General features: G+C 38.6%; 1 protein-coding gene across 3 annotated transcripts; it reads left to right on the top strand.

Annotated features, from left to right (window-relative positions):
* Positions 1-4105: 4105 nt before the first annotated feature.
* Positions 4106-18290, top strand: LOC139951073 (neurotrypsin-like). Of its 3 annotated transcripts, none has more exons than XR_011787727.1 (10): positions 4106-4179; positions 5463-5579; positions 6159-6215; positions 6514-6633; positions 8900-9108; positions 10257-10392; positions 11227-11535; positions 15931-16249; positions 17089-17140; positions 17626-18290. XR_011787727.1 is itself a non-coding variant. In XM_071949897.1 (10 exons), exons 2-9 carry the CDS (start codon positions 5525-5527, stop codon positions 17091-17093), a joined length of 1206 nt encoding a protein of 401 aa, XP_071805998.1. In that variant the 5' UTR covers positions 4106-4179; positions 5463-5524; the 3' UTR covers positions 17094-17140; positions 17626-18290. The 3 variants fall into 3 exon arrangements, 2 of the variants coding, with proteins under 2 accessions (XP_071805998.1, XP_071805999.1); XM_071949897.1 differs by having other exon boundaries at positions 15931-16245; XM_071949898.1 differs by having other exon boundaries at positions 4130-4179; positions 5457-5579; positions 15931-16245.
* Positions 18291-19695: the final 1405 nt, after the last annotated feature.

The raw sequence follows: 19695 nt of genomic DNA, 5'->3' as shown, positions 1-19695 counted from the left end.
CTGAGGAAAACTTGACGGTAAAAGTAGCTCAGTAACACTTGAAAGCGGGCGAAGTTGGGCCGAAGGAGTACAAGAGGACAGACACCAAGACTGGCAGAACAGTTCGTTCTTTTAAAAGGTGTACTAAAGAAGTGGCCTGCAACAAGTCCTGGAATTGGTTAAAGAGCGGAGAGTTTGAAGAAGGAAACCGAAGGCTTGATTACTGCGGCGCAAATTAATGTAATGAAGGCAAGTATATAATATATAGAGAAAGCGAACGTCTCTCCTATGTGCAGGATGTGTAACAAGGCGGAGGAGACTGTCTTTCATTCAGCGAGTGCAGTAAGATGGCCCAGACGGGGTACAAAGGTACACATGACAAGTTGGCCATGGTAATTTATTGGGATCTGTGCAAGAAATTGGGTGTCCAAGTGACTGCAAAATGGTATGACCATGTTCCGGAGAAAGTTACCGAGACCGACCAAGTCAAGATCCTCTGGGACTTTAAAGGAACACGTTGCCTTGGATCGGTCGAGTTGGTCTTTGAAAAACGTTTGTAACCGTTTTTTATAAAATGCATATGGGTAGAAAGATGTTGTAAAAGTAGAATACAATGATCCACACAAACATGCCTCGAAATTGCGTGGTTTTCCTTTTACCTCGTCGACTAACACGTCGGCCATTTATGGGGGTCAAAATTTTGACTCCCATAAATGGCCGACGGTGATAGTTCGCACAGTAGAAGGAAAACCACGCAATTTCGAGGAAAACTTGTGTGGATCATTGTATGCTGCTTTTAAAACATCTTTTCAACCATATGCATTATATAAAAAACGGTTAAAAACGCTTTTGTTTTGACCAACTCGTCCGATCCAAGGCAACGTGTTCCTTTAACATTCAAGCTGATCATGTTATAGAACATAGGCGTTCGGATGTCGTAGTCTTGGATAAGGCAAAGATGATAACCCCATCTCATTGACATAGCTGTGCCGAGAGATTTAAGGGTAGCTTCGAAGGAGATGGACAAGATCCAAAAGTACCAAGACCTTGCCAAGGAACTTCGTAAGATTCGGCAGGTGAAAGTGAAAGTAGTTCCTGTCGTGGTTGGCGCTCGGCACCATTCCGAAAGCACTGGGGAAACATCTGGACGAAATAGGACAAAGGTGTGAATAAATCTGTTTGCAGAAGGCGGCGCTGTTGGGAACAGCGAGGATCCTAAGAAAGACCCTCGAGATCTAAGACTACGTGACGTAGCCCGACTCGAGGAGTTACCGGCACGAATGAATGATCGTTCTTTTGCATGGTGATAAGATGAAACAACAATAGTAATAATATAACACTAACTGCAGCTGTAATAGGGCGACATCATCAAAAATGCTCTAATAAATGGCGACAGTTGTATCTGAAAAAAACACATGCTTTATAAACCTGTTTTTATGAAAATAATTATTTATTTGTTTGACAAAATTGATTTTCTGATTAATGTAAAGGAATAAATCATTTATTTAGAAAAGAACTTTTTTGAGGGTCGCCCAATTATTTGTTATACAACTTGTGCTGCAAAAGGGCGACGCATTATTTGTCGCCCTATTACAGCATTTGTTATGGCGTACATGAAAATTCAAGAATACTTCTTTACTGGATGCTGGAGTGGGGTTTAAATTGAAGGGAAATGGGATCAAACGCCGCTATAACATTGTGTTTATACCTTGAACATTTTGTTGATTGTTATTAGTTGTTATGTAAAACGCCACAATAGGGCGACAATTATTATATGTAAAACACCACAATAGGGCGAGAGTTATTATTTTTTATGTAAATCAGTCTGTGTCATATTATAGTACCTAACTCCACATTCAAAAGGTTTCCATTGTTATAAAACCTTACTTGGTAACGAGAAATGGAGAGCTGTTGATAGTATAAAACATTGTGAGAAACGGCTCCTGTGAAGTAACGTAGTTTTCGAGAAAGAAGTAATTTTCCACGAATTTGATTTCGAGACCTCAAGTTCAGAATTTGAGGTCTCGAAATCAAGCTTCTGAAAGCACACAACTTCGCGTGGCAAGGGTGTTTTTTCTTGTGTTATTATCTCGCAATTTCGATGACCGATTGAGCTCAAATCTTCATGCTCAAAGAAACATAAAAACAATTGAAAATCTTTTTTATTTAGTTCTTGAGATCGCTTTAGGTCGACATGGAAGTAAGGTTCGACTTGGAATCACAGTATCTCAATTTCAACCTTCAATACTCAAAGTTCTGTAGAAATAATTGAAAATCGGTTTCGTAGTTCTTGAAATGTGGCCCCACTTCCGGTTCAACCGAAAGTTAGGTCAAGATGGGGTCACTGTATTCCCAAGTTCAGTCTCCAATGCTAAAAATATAAACTATAACTGAGAAGAATATGAAAATCGGTTGTGTAGTTCTTGAGATATGGTCCCACCATAATGGGGTCACGGTAACCCAAGTTTAATCTTCAATGCTCAAAATGATCTAAAACTAAAAATAACATGAACATTGGTTGTGTGGTTCTCGCGATATTGTCCCACTTTCGCCCAGTCCGCCAGCCGTAATTGGTCCGTAATCGTTCCACCGGTGGCACCGCTAGCGGGCTGCCACCGGCGGACCACCCGTACAAACGTCCGCACGCTCGCCGTCGGTCCACTGGCGGCAGCCGACAGAGGACTGCTGATGGAACGTCATCGGCTTCCACCGGTGGAACGACGGCAAGCCAGCGAATATTAATTTTTTCTATAGCGGTAGCACTCTGTTGGTCCGCGTTCTGGTCATGTACCCCCCTTATTAAAAGGTACAGCAAAATTGATGTTCATGTCTTATATTTTAAGACCAAACTACGAAGAAAATCCTGGTAAATATTTTCTTGATGGCAAACCATTGGTTTTTATGGGTAGAACTTACACTCTCATTGTAAACAACAAGCTGACATGGGGAAAAATCCAGTGTACTGCTACTTGTCCATTGTTACAAAAATTAAACAAATCACATTAACCATTTTAACAGTAACACTCAAAACAGAAAACACTTCCCAAAATTATCACCGACGGATGACTCTTCTGAGTTTCACTGTATCACATATGATGAGCTAAGGCCTAACAGTTGCGCACAGTCAGCTTTCCGAAATAGAACTGCAATATCGACTTAAAACGTACAGATTTATCTATTTGTAACATACCTGGCATACCCACGAATGAAACAAAAAAGAACAGTGACTGTTGATTTTTCTTTTCAAACTGACCAGTCATCATGGACGAGAAGGCGCTCCTAGTAGCGGTATAGTCGGGGTGCTGATCTTAAAACCAAAGATCGTTTGGCGCTGTCTATCTGCGGCAATATGCAATTTTGTATTATAAACTAGCACAGTTAATTTGTGTTCGTCTTTTTGAACAGTATTATTTTTTTTATAAAGACTAGTTAGAACTGTATTAAATTTTATTTTGTATTATTTTGAACAAAACTTGCACTTTAACTCAACATATTGGTAGAATAATGTCATACGAGCGGAAATTTAAGAAAACTGTCATGGTACTTCAGGAAGCAATCTGACAGCGCAACGTAGTATAGGGCATAGAAGAAAAAAGACGTCCGTAAACTAGATTATAGAGAGTTTAGCACAGGTGACCTCCTTTGGTATATATGTAATACAGCCTATATAGCTCACATCCAGTGATAGAGAAGTCACTGCCGCAATCAGTGACTTTGGCATATGCAAAGTAGTGTACAGTTTTACACCATTGGTATCCATTCAACATACAGCCTCATTCAAACCAGTGATAGAGTAAGTCACTGCTTTCAATCAGTGACTTTACCACATACACAATGTAGTGTAGAGTTTTACACCATTGGTATCCATTCAACATACAGTATCATTCAAACCAATGACAGAGTAAGTCACTGCCATAAATCAGTGACTTTAACACGGTATTGATCCACAATTGTAACATACAGCCTCGTCCAAACCAATGGTAGAGTAAGTCACTTCATTCAATCAGTGACTTTAACACGTATCTATGATTGGCTGCTCATCGATTGTCAATCAAAACCCGAAGCAGACTGATGAGCACTTCAATGGAAATTCAACAGTATTTAAACGCACTGCACCAGCAGTAGTGTTCATAAAAACGTTGCATCTTATCGGGAAGAGAGGAACCGAGAAAGCTTGGACTACAAGAACACATCATCAAGGTAAGTGTTTCTCGGTCTACTGGCAGGTCCAGGCTTTGGTTCTAGATAGTGCAGTGCGTTTTACAGTATTACAGGTTGTTAAATTTTGGACCAAAAGACGTTACTGACAACAGCTTCATGTTTAACTAATCACCAAAATTGTGTTTTCATTTAAATAATACAAAAGCAATTTTTCTTGGAGTTATTTTTCAAAAAGGCTACATGCTGTATTTCTCATGTAACCTTTTGGCTGAAAAAGCGAAAGATTCATAAACTTTTTAAAGTGTGAAAGGCACTGCATGGACACTATTAGTTTTTACTTAACATAATTGTCATCATAAAAACCAACTTGGTAATGAGCATTGGATAGCTGTTGATGGTATAAAACGTTGTGCAACTAGAGTGTTTTGCTTTTAATATACTCAAGGAACTCTGATGCTAAATTGAGTCAAAATATTCACAGATTTTGTACTTTTTTCACAAAATATGTAGGGATACACTAGGTGGGGATGCTAGACTTTGACAATTACCAAAGTTGGCCATTGCCTTTTAAGTCTCCAGATGTAGGCCTTATGCCCTTTGTTAATTTCAACTTTTTCACTCCAAATTGTCAAAGACAAAAAGTATGTCCACATAACAATGCATGCTTTAGATATGGGATGCTGGTGCTTGGTCGAGTGGTAGAACGGAATGGATTTCGTTTGACTCTTGTTGCTGAAACATCTTTCTCTTTCAGCCATGCTCAAACCACACTAAAAAGAGAGATAGTCTGTTTTCCTCTGTTCTTCAAACTCAGCCAAAAAGAGTAAAAGGAAATCATGTTTGTATCTTTTTGGTTTTTACCCATACACCGATGTGTGTTAGCACCATATACTCAGTACTTTCCCGAATCATGTGAACAAAATATCACAGGCATATTACTCCGTTGGGATTCGAACCCACGACCCTTGCAATTCTAGAGCAGTGTCTAATAACGAGATTGCCGGTATAGAATCCTTTGTTTCTTGCAGCGGGTACCGCCATGATAGAATAGATGTTAAATTTGCAAATTATCCCTTTTTTATGATTTCAAGTGCGTCGCGGCCCTTCTATTTTCTTTGCATGTCTCTTACCACTTAAATGATATCATTGTAAGTTGTTTAAAAAAAAAATCAAAAAGAAAATCAAAGTGTCACTTAAAACTGCTGTTGCTGTTGTTGTTGTTGCTGTTGCTGCTGTTGTTTGTTTGTCGTTGTTGTTGTTGTTTTTGTTGTTTTACATGGAAATAAATAAATAAACACCAACATATTTGTTTCGAGTTTTAGAGTTGACCGTTCACGTGCATTGAGATAATTGCTGCAGCTATTTCTTGTACCATCGTCAAACCATGGCGTCTTTTGCCTTCGCTAATTCGATGCTGCTGCTGAATGTACTTCTAATCGGTGAGTGTTTATTGATTCATCTTTAGTGTACACACACTTTTGACTAAGTTGTGAGTGTCATCGTGTCAAATGAAAATAATTGTAACCTTAAATTTGTTTGCTTGAATCGTAGCAGGAAAACACAAATGTTGTAAAATTACCCTCTTAGTTATAGCAAATTTTACCTAATTTAAAGGCAGTGGACACTATTGGTAATTACTCAAAACAATTATTATCAAAAAACCTTACATGGTATAACAAGGGGGAGAGGTTGGTAGTATAACACATTTTGAGAAACGGCTTCCTTTGATGTGGAGTACTTTTCGAGAAAGAAGTAATTTTCCACGAATTTGATTTCGAGACCTTAGATTTAGAATTTGAGGTCTCGAAACCAAGCATCTGAAAGCACACAACTTCGTGGGACAAGGGTATTTTTCTTTCATTATTATCTCGCAACTTCGGTGCCCGATTGAGCTCAAATTTGCACAGGTTTGTTATTTGATGCATATGTTGAGATACACCAAGTGAGAAGACTGGTCTTTGAGTGGCTTTAAGCATGTTTTGTACTCGCTCATATAAATTTTTGTGTTAACAATCCAGGACTTTGTCTGGCTCATCCAATCAACGACATAGAAACCCAAGGATGGTCCTCAGACGGTAAACTTCACAATCAGTTTATTCATCTTTTTCTATATTCTAAATATAGTTTTAAAACTAAGTTTTAAATGCATGTTGATGTTCACGATAAGTATATCAACCAATTAATTTTACATTACAATAAAATAGCCACAAACTGAAGTACTTCGGGGTATAATTAACCTGTATTTGATTTTAAGTGTTGATTTGACACATTATTTTAAATTCTCTGAAACTTCAGACAATAGCTCTGTGGACTATTATAAGCTTATTATTTACAAAAATTTAATTGTTTGATTGCACTAATTCATTATTTTAGAACCACTCTGTACCAGTGGACCGTTGGGAATGGAGAGTGGGGCAATCCCTGATGGAAGTCTTACCGCATCATCATACTATTCGTCAACATATTTACCCAGAAAAGCTCGACTCAATGAGGGCAAGTCAAATTCAATTTCCGTTAAATTGCGGACACAAATTATTTTCCTGATCAAATAAACTGGTTCAAGTTTGCCGACATCTAATTAGCTCCGTGTGTGTGGACAGCATGCCTACACTGCAAAAACTGGGGTGTTAAATTAACACCAATGGTGTTGTCACATAAATTATAGATACAAAGAAAAGACTTACAATTTACACAAACGGGGTCTTAAAATAACACTGAATTAATTAAAAACAACTACATTGGTGTTATTCAAAATAACACTGAATTAATTAAAAACAACTACATTGTTTTCTTTTTAAACCCTATAAAGTGTTAATGTTGATTCTTTGTCCGGTATTTGACAACACCCACTTATAAAATGTTAACACCCCAGTTTTTGCAGTGTATCTGGGTTTGTTTGCGTTTCAGTCAATGATCATGAGGTCAGAACAGGCCGATACCTTGAAAAGATAATTTAACAAGCCCTTTTTTTCATGAGAGGTCCTCAACAAATTTCTCACAAATAATCCTTAATCTTTTTCCGAATCAAAAGATGGCGTCCAAAATGGCCGTCATTCTCAAATCATTTGTTGCAGACTTGCTATCTGAATGAATTATCTCAAGGGACTTCTACCGTTGCCCCCTGATTTTGCGATAAGTAGCAGCTTTTTAAAAATTGCTGTCCCCTCAGAGCTTTAGAGGCAGTGGACACTACTGGTACTCAAAATAATTGTTAGCGGTACACTTACTTTGTAACAAGCAATGGAAAGCGACAGTTTAAAACATTGTGAGAAACGGCTCCCTCTAAAATAACGTAGTTTTCGAGAAAGAAGTTATTTCCACTAAAATATTTGAATTTTTATTTCGAGATCACAGAATTAGATTTTGAGGTCCCGAAATCACGCATCTGAAAGCACACAACTTCGTGTGGCAAAGGTGTTTTTTCTTCCAATTATTATTATCTCGCAACTTCCACGACCAACTGAGTTCAAATTTTCACAGGTTTGTTATTTTGTGCATAATGTTGAGGTACACTAAGAGAAGGCTGGTCTTTGACAATTACCAAAGGTGTCCAGTGTCTTTAAAGCAGCTTTTCCATAACTTGAAGGTCGCATCGAAGATTGCATAAGGGACATCAGGCAATTGATGTTACATGACCGGCTTTTAATTAATGATGCTAAACGTGAATTTTGATCATCGGATCAAAACAGCAGTTGAAGAAAATTAATATTTCCGATTTTATTATTGGTGAAGCTACTGTGATTCCTACAACATGTGTTCGTAACTTGGGACTGGTTCGATTCTGAACATGCAATGAACACCCATATCAATAAAGTTTGCTCTGCTGCCCTTTTTTCATATTCACAACATCAAACGCATTAGTCAGTCCCTTACACAAGATTCTCTTTTAAAACTAATTCATGCATTTGTGACCAGTCGTCTTGATTAATGTAATAGCCTTTTGTATGGTCTGCCAAAGTCACACATAGCTAAACTACAAAGGGTTGAAAACGCAGCTGCCAGAATTGTTACCAACACACACCGATTTGAACACATCACACCTATATAATTCACCAATTGCATTGGCTGCAAGTTTTGTACAGGATTCATTTTAAAAATTAATCCTGTTGTTGACATTTAAAGCTATTCATGGTCTTTCTCCAAAGTACATACAGGATCTTGTCTTTATCCGGAAAGTATCTTTCTATAACCTTAGGTCAGGGAATTACGGTATTTTCTTGGAGTATCCTTCTGGTAAAATGTTGACTACATTTGGTGATAGGGCTTTTTCTGTGGCAGCCCCTAATTTTTGGAATGCGCTACCGTTTCACATACGTAGCGAACAGAAACTCATCTCTTTTAAATGTAATATAAAAACCCACCTTTTTTAAAACCGCTTTTTATTGTGTATTCTTCTATGGTCACCTTGCCAGTTAGTTTAGAATTTTACCATAGATAGGGTTAGAGGCATTTGTCTCCTGAAAAGGTCAAAACATTACCGATGCCAGCAGGGATAGGCCTATGTTATAAGTAACTATTAGTTCTCTGTTGGCAGGACAGACGTATCCCCATACTTCTGTTTGGGCACTGGCCTGGTGACCAGTCTTTTTTCTTTGTCTTTTTCTTCCACTCTGTACTTTTTATCATGTGTTCTGCGCCTTTGATCATTTTGTATGTAAGGGGCGCAATATAAATTAAAAATATTATTATTACTTGTTTGACAGTTTGTATTTCCAAGGAACATAGTATAATGGATATCGTTAACGTTTATCTTACACAGGAAACAGCCACTGGTGGGCACCCGCTACGAGTGCTAAACAAGGCTCTTGGATTCAAGTTGATCTTGGACTACCAGGCCCAGTTATTACAGGATTGATTATTCAGTGCCGTCCATCGGAATACTTGATAACCTTCAGCATTCAGTATAGTTCAACAGGAGAATCTGAAAGTTGGCATGACTTGGAGAATGCGGAAGGAGATACCATACGGGTCATAAACCTTTTCTTGTATTTCCTTTGACTGGCCCCTGTCTTTACAGACCCAATGATTCCATTGCCTAAACGTGCAGTCACGTACGTCACCGTTTTCATAAAGAGCCACTTATGTCTAAATGCTTGATTGAGGTTTACATTTTGTCATTGTGCTTGGCTATAAAACTGCAAAACTTGCAATACTTTTGGGGTTTTAATTCGAAAAGACTTCTCATACGATGATTCTGTATCCGTTTAACCTCTTCATTGATTATTAAACTAGTGTCTGTTCAATTCTGTTGTGCTACGGTTAAAACTATGAAGCCCTCGTGATCCCCGGACCGTTCTATTTTCCCTCGGCTTCGCCTCGGGAAAATAGAACGCTCGATCAAGGGCTTACATCGGGTGTCATAGTTTTAACCATAGCACTCGGAGCGGTCAATATTTGTATACTATGCCATACACCCTCCCCAAGTAAATTGTTTTATACTGAATTCGCATACTACAATTCTCTTTTCTTTTTTTTTCTTTTTTTTGTAAGTGGGCTTTGTAATAATTTGCATAATATTTAACACACAATGATACACGTAGCAAACCCGTGAAGGTAATGCAAATCACACTATTTAAAGGGAAGGCACACGTTTGGTAAAACAAATATTACTCAAAACAAACATTAACCTAAAAACTGACTTGGAAACACATTGGAGAGCTGTTGATAGTATAAAACGTTGTGAAAAACGGCTCCTTCTGAAGTTGCATAAATTTTGAAGTAGAGGTAATTTCTCACTAAAATAATAAAAGACTTCTAGCTAGAAGTCTTTTATTCCTATCTGAAAGCACACAAATTGGTCCAACAAGGGTGTTTTTTCTTTCATCATTTTCTACAACTCCGATGACCAATTGAGCTCAAATTTTCACAGGTTTGTTATTTTATGCATATGTTGAGATACACCAAGTGAGAACGACTGGTCTTTGACAATAACCAATAGTGTACCTTCCCTTTAATGTATTGACAGTCGATCGATGCAGCGTCGGATGTACACACAAGTAGACCACACCCAACCTGACAGTTTTCAAGTAATAAAACATGATAACTATTTTGCTCACAAGACGATCGCTACAAACACTAAACATCTATCAAGTTTTGATATGTTTTATTTTGTTTAGTTCAACAAGGATTTCACAGGTGGTCAGCGAGTGACTGTCACCTTTCCTCAAGTTTTGAAGACCAGATTCCTTCGAATATTGCCGATAACTTGGATTAGTTATCCTGACATCGCGTTTGAAGTTCTTGGATGCCGAGGTGACGTTTAAGGTCATGTTTCAATCTCAATTAACATGGTGAAAGCTTAACCAATTCTAAATACACCTTTAGGTTAATCGGCCAAACTGACTCCCAATATGCTCCACCAAGCCACTTCTTATACAAATTGCAAGTTAATTTATAGTGTTGCCTGGTTTTTATAATAAGTTCAAATTGTCCTCCTCTCCTCAGCTCCTTTTTCTTCTGTCAAATTTAGCTGGGCACCAGTGTTCAACAGAACTTCTTAGTTGCATCACGTGTGAGAACTACACATCATTCCTCCATAATGAATGCTAACACTACACTGCCTGCCCCGCTACCTGCGTGCTTGATTCCCGTTCACACAGCACTAAGACCTTACAAAGACAAGGTGCCGATCACCCGATCTTATCAAGTCGGGACACGATCGCCGTCAAAATCCAGCAACTTGGCAAAATTGAAGACTCCACATAACTTTACTGCTTCTAGGTCAAACGTGTTGCTGACTCGCTGCCACTACGATTACACCAATACCGACCAAGCGGTTGTTTCTTGTGCGGAATGGTTGCCGACGGCGTTTCGTTTTTATTACAAACACAGAGATCTCACCACGATGCTACCACGCTGCTTGTACGATAATGGCGTTCCCACTACGACTTTACCTCGTTTAATGGTTGGCTACGACCCGGCTTCGCTTATTTTAAACAAAGCAAGCGTGGGGAGAGAATTTCCCGACCTATAAACGCTTCCATTACGCCACTATGCAGGAGGATTACTACGATGTCACGTGCAGTTATCATTTCAAGTGCGTTGTAGCATTACCATTTTTGTTCTGCTTTTATTGTTTTATCGAAGATGGTATCATCCGGCTAGCTGGAGGTGATGACGCACTTAGAGGTCGAGTCGAGATTTACCATGACAGTGCTTGGGGTGCGGTATGTGATACAAACTGGGACATACAAGATGCGACTACTGTTTGCAGGCAGCTTGGATTCCCAGGGGCAAGTGAGGCAAAGAATGGATCATTTTATGGAGCGACAGAACTTCCTATTGTAATGGATCGAGTTGCTTGTAACGGGACGGAGCTATATCTTCGCAAATGCTCATATCTCTGCAAAGAAAATAGTCCGTGCACCAGCACTGCCGGACTCATCTGCAACCCAAGTAAGAATTAATAACTACTGTTTTTTTATTGTATTATTACTGTTATCTTTTTATCTGTAATATTGTCATAGGATATTTTATTTACATATATGCAAGTTATTTTAAAATTCGACATGTATAATAAGTATGTTGGGTGACTAGTAGTTGTTTCCTTATTGGAGGCAAAACGAAGGCAAAACGACTAGTTTCGCAATGGCGCGGATTGACTATAGACCTTGCTTTTGCAACGTCACAGCCCGAGTTTTTGCCAACCCAGATTGGAAAACTATGGAAAGCCGTAAGTGCAAATTAAGAAAAGATCGCTATTTTTTGTAATAATGTAACCAAATTTGTTGATTTTGTTAAAAACAAAACAAATAATTATGAGAGGTATTTTATTTAATTGAAATTTTGCAGAAAATGCTGAATTTGGTTAAAACATCTATTTTTAAGATTTAGTTTTTTACTAACATTCGGCCGACCATGCCAACCAAGCCGGTTTGTTTATCAACAAAAGAAAGGTCTATACACTACTGCGGATGACAGTGTTTGCACGTTATGGATAATGAAATGTGACGATATGGTAAGAGTGGGAAGTAACACGTCTTTTTATGAAGACATGGCGAACCAATCTTACTGCCAACAATGATAGTCTTGGCAGGGTGTGTATAAGAAGAGGTTTTTTCCAAGGTGATTCTCTGTCTCCGATGATTCTGAGGAAGGTGAGTTCAGTTGTTTTGTTTTGATAAAGAACGGATGTATCTATTTTTATGGACGATTTGATGTTGGTCGTAAAAACAGTGAGTCGGCGTGATTTTCAGTGACGGCATCGGGATGCAATCGGTCTGAAGATATGCTTGAATTACCAATAAGGGGGGGGGGGAGTGCATTTCGATGGTATCGCTCTGACAATTGTGCACATAGAACTTTCAGGAAAAGAGTTTTCAGTATTTTGGTGTAGGCCTACTTGATTAAGACCATGCCCTTTATTAGTAATCAAATGCTGAGAGGGGGCAGATTACAAAAAAACTATAATACTAAACTAAACGGAGACCGTATCATTGACAACGTGTAGATATTCTCCCTGTATCAACTCAACATGTTGAGTTGATATAGGGAGAATATCTAGATGTCACTGGCAGGATAGCAAAAATATTGACCGTGCATTTGTAGACTCTCTTCAGAGAGATGTCCAAAAACCGAATGGATTTGCTGATTGTGGTGGACAGTTGTACAAACATCGAGTGCAGGAACTTAATGTCATAAAGCAGGACCGCGGAGAGCTTGTTAAAAGTTGCTCAAAAGTACCGGGGTCGAATTTGAACAAGAGAGAAATGGAAGAGGAAATACATCAGGAACCACTACATGGCCGGGTCTCGAGGTTTAAAGGAGTGGCCATATATATTTATATCATATAGCATGTCTAACAAAACATATAAAACAAATCTGTTTTTCGAACAACAATCACACATGCAGACACTTCATGATTATAATAGACACAAAACTAATTAAAACAACGCAGCTAACAATCAAATAAAAGAAATTGGCCTACGCTATTTTAAAGTACATATATTATTATCTTCAAGTACGCGCTAATCATCCAATTAGATTGGCAGAATGGAGTGGTGATAAAAACCTTTATAACACCCCTTGCAAGTATTCTGCCTGCTCATTGGTTTAGAGCGCGTCACATGACATGTCTTAGTTTTGCTAGACGACGGCCGTGTGATAGAGCGTCGGTTTGCCATGCGCTAGTCCGAAGACTAGCACATGGCGCCGTGCGCTAGTCCGACAGACTAGCACACGGCGTGTAGTACCCAGACGTCCGTTGCGTGTACGAGGATGACAAATTAATAGTCTGTAACCATTTCGGATTGTCCGACACTACATGCAACACAGTAGGTAAAAGTGTTTGCAATCTGTGTTCGCGTCGTCCGTGGATTGTAGCATTCAGGTCTGTAACTTAATAATAATACTACAGGTTTTAGAAATGTTTGGGGTGTTATAAAACAAATATTGACTGCTTTTACTCGTGCAATGGTTAAAAACTATGACTCCCTCGGTGATCCCCGGAGCGTTCTATTTTCCCTCGGCTTCGCCTCGGGAAAATAGAACGCTCCGTGGATCACCTCGGGAGTCATAGTTTTAACCATAGCACTCGAAGCAGTCAATATTTGTATATTATAACACCCCTTGCAAGTATTCTGCCTGCTCATTGGTTTAGAGCGCGTCACATGACATGTCTTAGTTTTGCTAGACGACGGCCGTGTGATAGTGCGTCGGTTTGCCATGCGCTAGTCCGAAGACTAGCACACGGCGCCGTGCGCTAGTCCGACAGACTAGCACACGGCGTGCAGTACCCAGACGTCCGTTGCGTGTACGAGGATGATAAATTAATAGTCTGTAACCATTTCGGATTGCACGACACCACATGCAACACAGTAAGTAAAAGTGTTTGCAATCTGTATTCGCGTCGTCCGTGGATTGTAGCATTCAGGTCTGTAACTTAATAAAAGTACAGTATTTAGAAATATTTGGGGTGTTATAAAACAAATATTGACTGCTTTTACTCGTGCAACGGTTAAAAACTATGACTCCCTCGGTGATCCCCGGAGCATTCTATTTTCCCTCGGCTTTGCCTCGGGAAAATAGAACGCTCCGGGGATCACCTCGGGAGTCATAGTTTTAACCATAGCACTCGAAGCAGTCAATATTTGTATAATACTGCACGGCTAATATCACTACCATGCGTCTTGTGTGTTCTATGTCACGCGCCAAGTTTGCTTGAAGATAAATACGTTATCACACGCGCGCTCGTGGAAATACGGAAAATATAGCGCGTCTGCGTTCCATATCCAACTCGGCCTTCGGCCTTGTTGGATATGGGACGCAGAAGCGCTATATTTTCCCGTATTCCACTCGCGCTTGTGTGATAACTTAGGCCGTGTCCGAAACGACGACTTCGGCTACAGCTACGTCTAGATCAGCGCGTCTACCAGTGTTGAAGAATAGCAGACGCGTGCGATCTAGCCGTAGCTGTAGCCGAAGTCGCCGTTTCGGACACGGCCTATTATTATCGCAAATACTCGGTACGCGCTCGTTCGACGCGTGGAATGAGGTGCATGCTGGTATAGCTATAGCGATCAAGTTTGATCGCTAGCTATAGACTGTGCAAGTCTCGCACGTAGCGAAAACGAGAACTTAATTCGAAAAAAAAGTATATTTTTGTACAAAACCAAATTGTATTGAAATTGTTATTTGTTAAAAAATTCTTAAAGATTATTATTTTTAACGTATTTTTTGTATAATTATTATTTTAATTCGTGTACATAATAATTGTTTTGTTTAAATTAACGTAAATATTATACATTTATCGGGACGAGGATCGCTGTTCGACATCGACCTGGATGGTTTTTCTAACAAACCCCGTTTGTGAATCACGTCCAATTGGTGCGATCATCACATAGGTTCAGCGATAATGGGAACGTCAATTGGGTAATATTCTTAATTGTTTAGAGTAAACCGGAAACTGGAGGTCAAGTTTTTTTCTTTAGTTTTCTTCGTTAATTTGTTGAATTGATTTTACTTTTCTGTTTTGAATCACTTATTTTTACATTCCCAAGAACATATTCACTTTTTATAGTCATAACTTATGTTAAACTAAAATTATTGACAGAACAAAATCTCCCCAACGTAAAACTCCATTAGGTTGGGACCACAATGGTCCCGGAAGTTCAATTTCTCGCGAGACTTGCACAGTCTATACCAACATGCACGTCATTCAACAATAAGCGCTTGCGCAATGGGTATTTGCGAAAAGGTCTATGGAGATATACCTGTCAAGTCTGCTGCCACCTTGCGTTCGAAAATCTCCCATTGAAATACGTAAAACACGTCCGGTTAAGGAACACGTTTGATCGGTCGAGTTGGTCTTTGAATTGAAAAGCGTTCTGTAACCGTTTGTTATAAAATGCATATGGGTATAGAAAGATGTTGTAAAAGTAGAATACAATGATCTACACAAAATAATATGCCTTGAAATTGCGTGGTTTTCTTCTTACCTCGTCGACTAACACGGTCGGCCATTTATGTTGACTCCCATAAATGGCCGACCGTGTTAGTTCGTGAGATAAAAGGAAAACCGTGCAATTTTGAGTGATACTTGTGTGGATCATTATAATCTTCTTTTAAAACATCTTTTCAACCATATGCTTTTTTTAACAAACGGTTTCAGACGCTTTTTATAGACCAACGCGTCCAATCCAAGGCAACGTGTTCCTCTAAACTTTATTTTGACGTTGTTCCTAATTCTAATGCGTCCAATTATGACTTGATGCATACAGTTCAATATTATTCCACCCTTGTACAATACTTTGATGCTGCTAAAAGGTGTTGACTTCACTCTTCCCATTACAGGAGGTGTTGTTAGGCTTGTGGGTGGACCAACCAAGACAAGTGGGAGGGTTGAGATCTATGTGGATGGCAAATGGGGTGCCATTTGTGACACTGAGTGGGATATAACTGATGCTGAGGTCATCTGCAAACAGCTGGGTTACCGTGGTGCCAAGCAGGCCAAGTCGGGTGCTTTCTTTGGTCAAGGCAGTGGTCCTAACCTCATTGATGGCGTCAAATGTGACGGCTCCGAGGCCAAAATCACCGACTGTCCATCGCATTGCTGGGAAAAACCAAAGTGTAACAACACAGAAACTGCTGGAGTAATTTGTGTTGAGGGTTAGTAAGTATTGGAAATCGTTTGAAAACAATTTCACAGTATCTAAAGACGTTTTAAGAGGAAAGTGTAGAAATATCAATCTTTTTTTAAAGAAGTGTCCTGGTTATTAGCCACACCTAGGCGGAATCCATTTCCGCTTAGTGGATTGAGTGGATTTATCGTTATTCACTTCATTATCGCGGACTAAGTTATTACTTGGTCTACTCAACGTTTGGACTAGCTAGCTCCATAGTCGCCGTCGGGAGACTGAATTGTACGCGGCATGGTTTTTCTAATTATCAACACAAGAAGAGTTTTGAACACTCCGTAAACACAAACAAAATAAAAATACACTCTGAAACCTATACCTATCAATAAAATCTATAACTTGTATTTTTGAGCTATTAATCCCCAAACTGCTCACACTCTGATTTGACATAATGATGCTAATATAATCAAAAACATAAATATACATATTTGTTTCAATTTTTTTTTGATAAAAAAGTTGTCACCCCTTTCCAATAGTGACATAGGCAGAAGCATTTTCATCGTTTAGTGAGAACAAAAATGCATAAAAAGACCGCTTTATCAGTCAGTTATCGGAGTCACGAGAATATAAACAAAGCTTAACATCTTGTTGACTTTTTCAAACACTTTTTCTTCTGCCATACAAAATCAGAGCTAAAAATACTCACAGTTCTGTTACAAACGTCGGCAGTTCAACAAGGAGAACTTTGCCTTGTGAACAAATCTAAAGAGTGTTATATCGTTGCGCAAACCCTTTTAAACTTAAAAATAACTAGTAAAGATGAAAAATTGCGTAGCTTAAATTGTTGTTCACTGGATTAATTTTCATATAACAGGTTAGCGAGACATGGTTTACCTTGAGCATAAAGCCGTGCAGAAGATGTCCAGGTAATTAAAGGTCATTTTGTTTATAAATTGATGGCTAAATGAATGAGGGATATAGAAACAATTACAAGAAACATAGATTTTACCAACAACTATTGAAAGCTCCAATCTATTTAAGAACAATTAAAGCTCATTCTATTATTCTAAACATTGTTAAAATGCAAATGGAGGGTTAACAAAAAACGGTTTTCCGTCTGTTTGCTTGATGTTGTTGTTTTCTCAGTCGTCTGATCCGCTGAATTATTTCTTGGAGATTGTTTTAGGCTTACTCGGGGCGTTATGAAGTCCACCGTGGCGTTTATTTAACAACACGAACTCTACTCATTTGTAAAATAAATAGTTTGCCCTTTATCAAAAGTGACGTATTTTGACCGACATGTTTGGGTCTTTGTTTTAATTCAATATATTTTAATATGCAATGTTCTTCACCACTCATACTGCAGGATGATTTGCTTACACTCATTGTGTATTATTTTCTCTATTAACAGATACCACGAATAGATCATGGAACGTCAACGGCAGTGATGCTTCAAAGTTAAACGTTATAAAATGTTAAAGCTCTTCCTAATAACTTTAGAGTAGTTTAAATGCTTTAAATGGCCTGTGCATGGTCAGTTCGTATAGACGATGTGACCTCTGACGTCACACGAAAACCATAACATGATTCGCGCGCATACCGCCGGGCAAAACCTTTGTGTTTTGGCAGCCAGCTAGAAAGTGTACGCAATCTTACTATGACTGTGCAACCCAGTGCCCGGCGAAACATGACGTATATAGTGTTTTGTCAACAGAGGGCGGTTTGAATGTAAACATAGGTCACATGGTCTATAATCAAATTGGGCTATTGACTTTTTCTTGATAAAGGTTTTCTCGGTCAATTTCGGCAAATGGGCAGCCATTTTCATTTCCATATGTTCTAATTAAAGCTCTTTTGCCTCTCCAGTTGTTTCTGCGTTTTAAAGTCAGAAGTCGGCCATTCAATTTCGTTTTGAGTTGAGTCAAATTCCTTTAGCACTCTGTTCAATTTAGCGTTTCGTCATTCTTTTTTCGTGACACACACGCCTCAAGAAGCGTCTGCGAATTTGAATGCTGCTTTGATGATTGGTTAAAGGAACACGTTGCCTTTGATCGGACGAGTTGGTATTTGAAAAGTGTTTGAAACCATTTGTTATAAAATGTATATGGTTAGATAGATATTTTAAAAGTATAGTATAATGATCCACACAAATATCACTCGAAATTGCGTGGTTTTCCTTTTACCTTGTCGACGCACACGGTCGGCCATTTATGGGAGTCAAATTTGTGACTCCCATAAATGGTCGACCGTGTTAGTTCATAAAGTTGAAGGAAAACCAAGCAATTTCGAGGCAAATTTGTGTGGATTATTGTATTCTACTTTTAAAACATCTTTCTAACCAAAAATGCATTTTATAACAAACGGTTACAAACGCTTTTTAAAGACCAACTCGACCGATCCAAGACAACATGTTCCTTTAAAGATTATTTTGTTAAATCAAAAGACGCAACATTACATTTGACCAATCATAACACGAAATCGAATGACCCCTTTCAGTTGCATTCAATTTCGCGCGAAATAGAATAGCTTGGTGGTTAAATTGGCTGCTCATTTTGCCAAAATGTACCAAGAAAACTTATACTAACCAATAATTAAATCGTGTACCAGTGACAAGTCGTCAAATAATTGTAAAAATTCTGACACGGCAGGTCAGTTGTCTTCGTTCATTAAAAAAATAATGACATCGAACTAATCATCAACATATAATAACATAGTAATATTTTTGTTTATAAGAACAACTCCAAAACAATTTATTCACAAGCACTGGCCTGACAAAATAAGCTCATAATATATACTCCGAAATTTCCAAATTATTCATTCAATTAATTACCAATACAGAGAATAACTTATCGTTAAATCTATTACTGTGATTAATCTTAATAATGCGACAATGAGTGAAGTAAGTAAGTAAGCCCGGTTCATACTTCCTGGAATGCTCCGCGCAAAGCAAAATTTATTGCGTAAAGATTGGAAAGACAGCGCGTAGCGATTATTGCCTCACCAAATCTTGCTTCGCATTTTGAATTCGCAAGGAAGTATTGCTATTGCGATGTTGACGACTGAAACACAACTATTTTTAATAAAACACTATTTTGCATTGTTTTCTGTAATAAAATTATCGAACAATATTTTCACTTTTCCCGTGTGAAGTTAAAGTCGAGCCATCTACTAGAAGTATGTATTTAGGGGCTATTGTTGTTTACCGGCTCACCGTTTAAGTACTTTAGTGGTGTTAAGATGGTTGCTGTAATGTAAAAAAAATCATCAAAATATCACGTAATGGGAGACTTTTGGGACGCTTGGTGGCAGCAGACTTACCAGGTAAAATCCATTGTTCTCGGTCATGTGCGCACGCTCAGAACTACGTAAACAATGGACATTTACCTGGTAAGTCTGCTGCCACCTTGCGTCCCAAAGTCTCCCTTTAGTGACAAATGATTAAAAAAAAAAAAAAAAAAGCGATCATAGGTCAGTTTATACG

This window comes from Asterias amurensis, chromosome 18, assembly GCF_032118995.1.
Source record: "Asterias amurensis chromosome 18, ASM3211899v1".
NCBI classification, from domain to species: Eukaryota; Metazoa; Echinodermata; class Asteroidea; order Forcipulatida; family Asteriidae; genus Asterias; species Asterias amurensis.
The sequence above is the reverse complement of the archived record's forward strand: the minus strand, read 5'-3'. Positions and strand labels throughout refer to the sequence as shown.

What these genes read in the sequence shown, in the direction of transcription:
- LOC139951073 (XM_071949897.1), top strand. Translation starts at nt 5,525, where the DNA reads ATGGCGTCTTTTGCCTTCGCTAATTCGATGCTGCTGCTGAATGTACTT. An exon ending in GCTGAATGTACTTCTAATCG is followed by an intron (nt 5,580 to 6,158) that starts GTGAGTGTTTAT and finishes TTAACAATCCAG; the next exon opens with GACTTTGTCTGGCTCATCCA. An exon ending in CCAAGGATGGTCCTCAGACG is followed by an intron (nt 6,216 to 6,513) that starts GTAAACTTCACA and finishes TCATTATTTTAG; the next exon opens with AACCACTCTGTACCAGTGGA.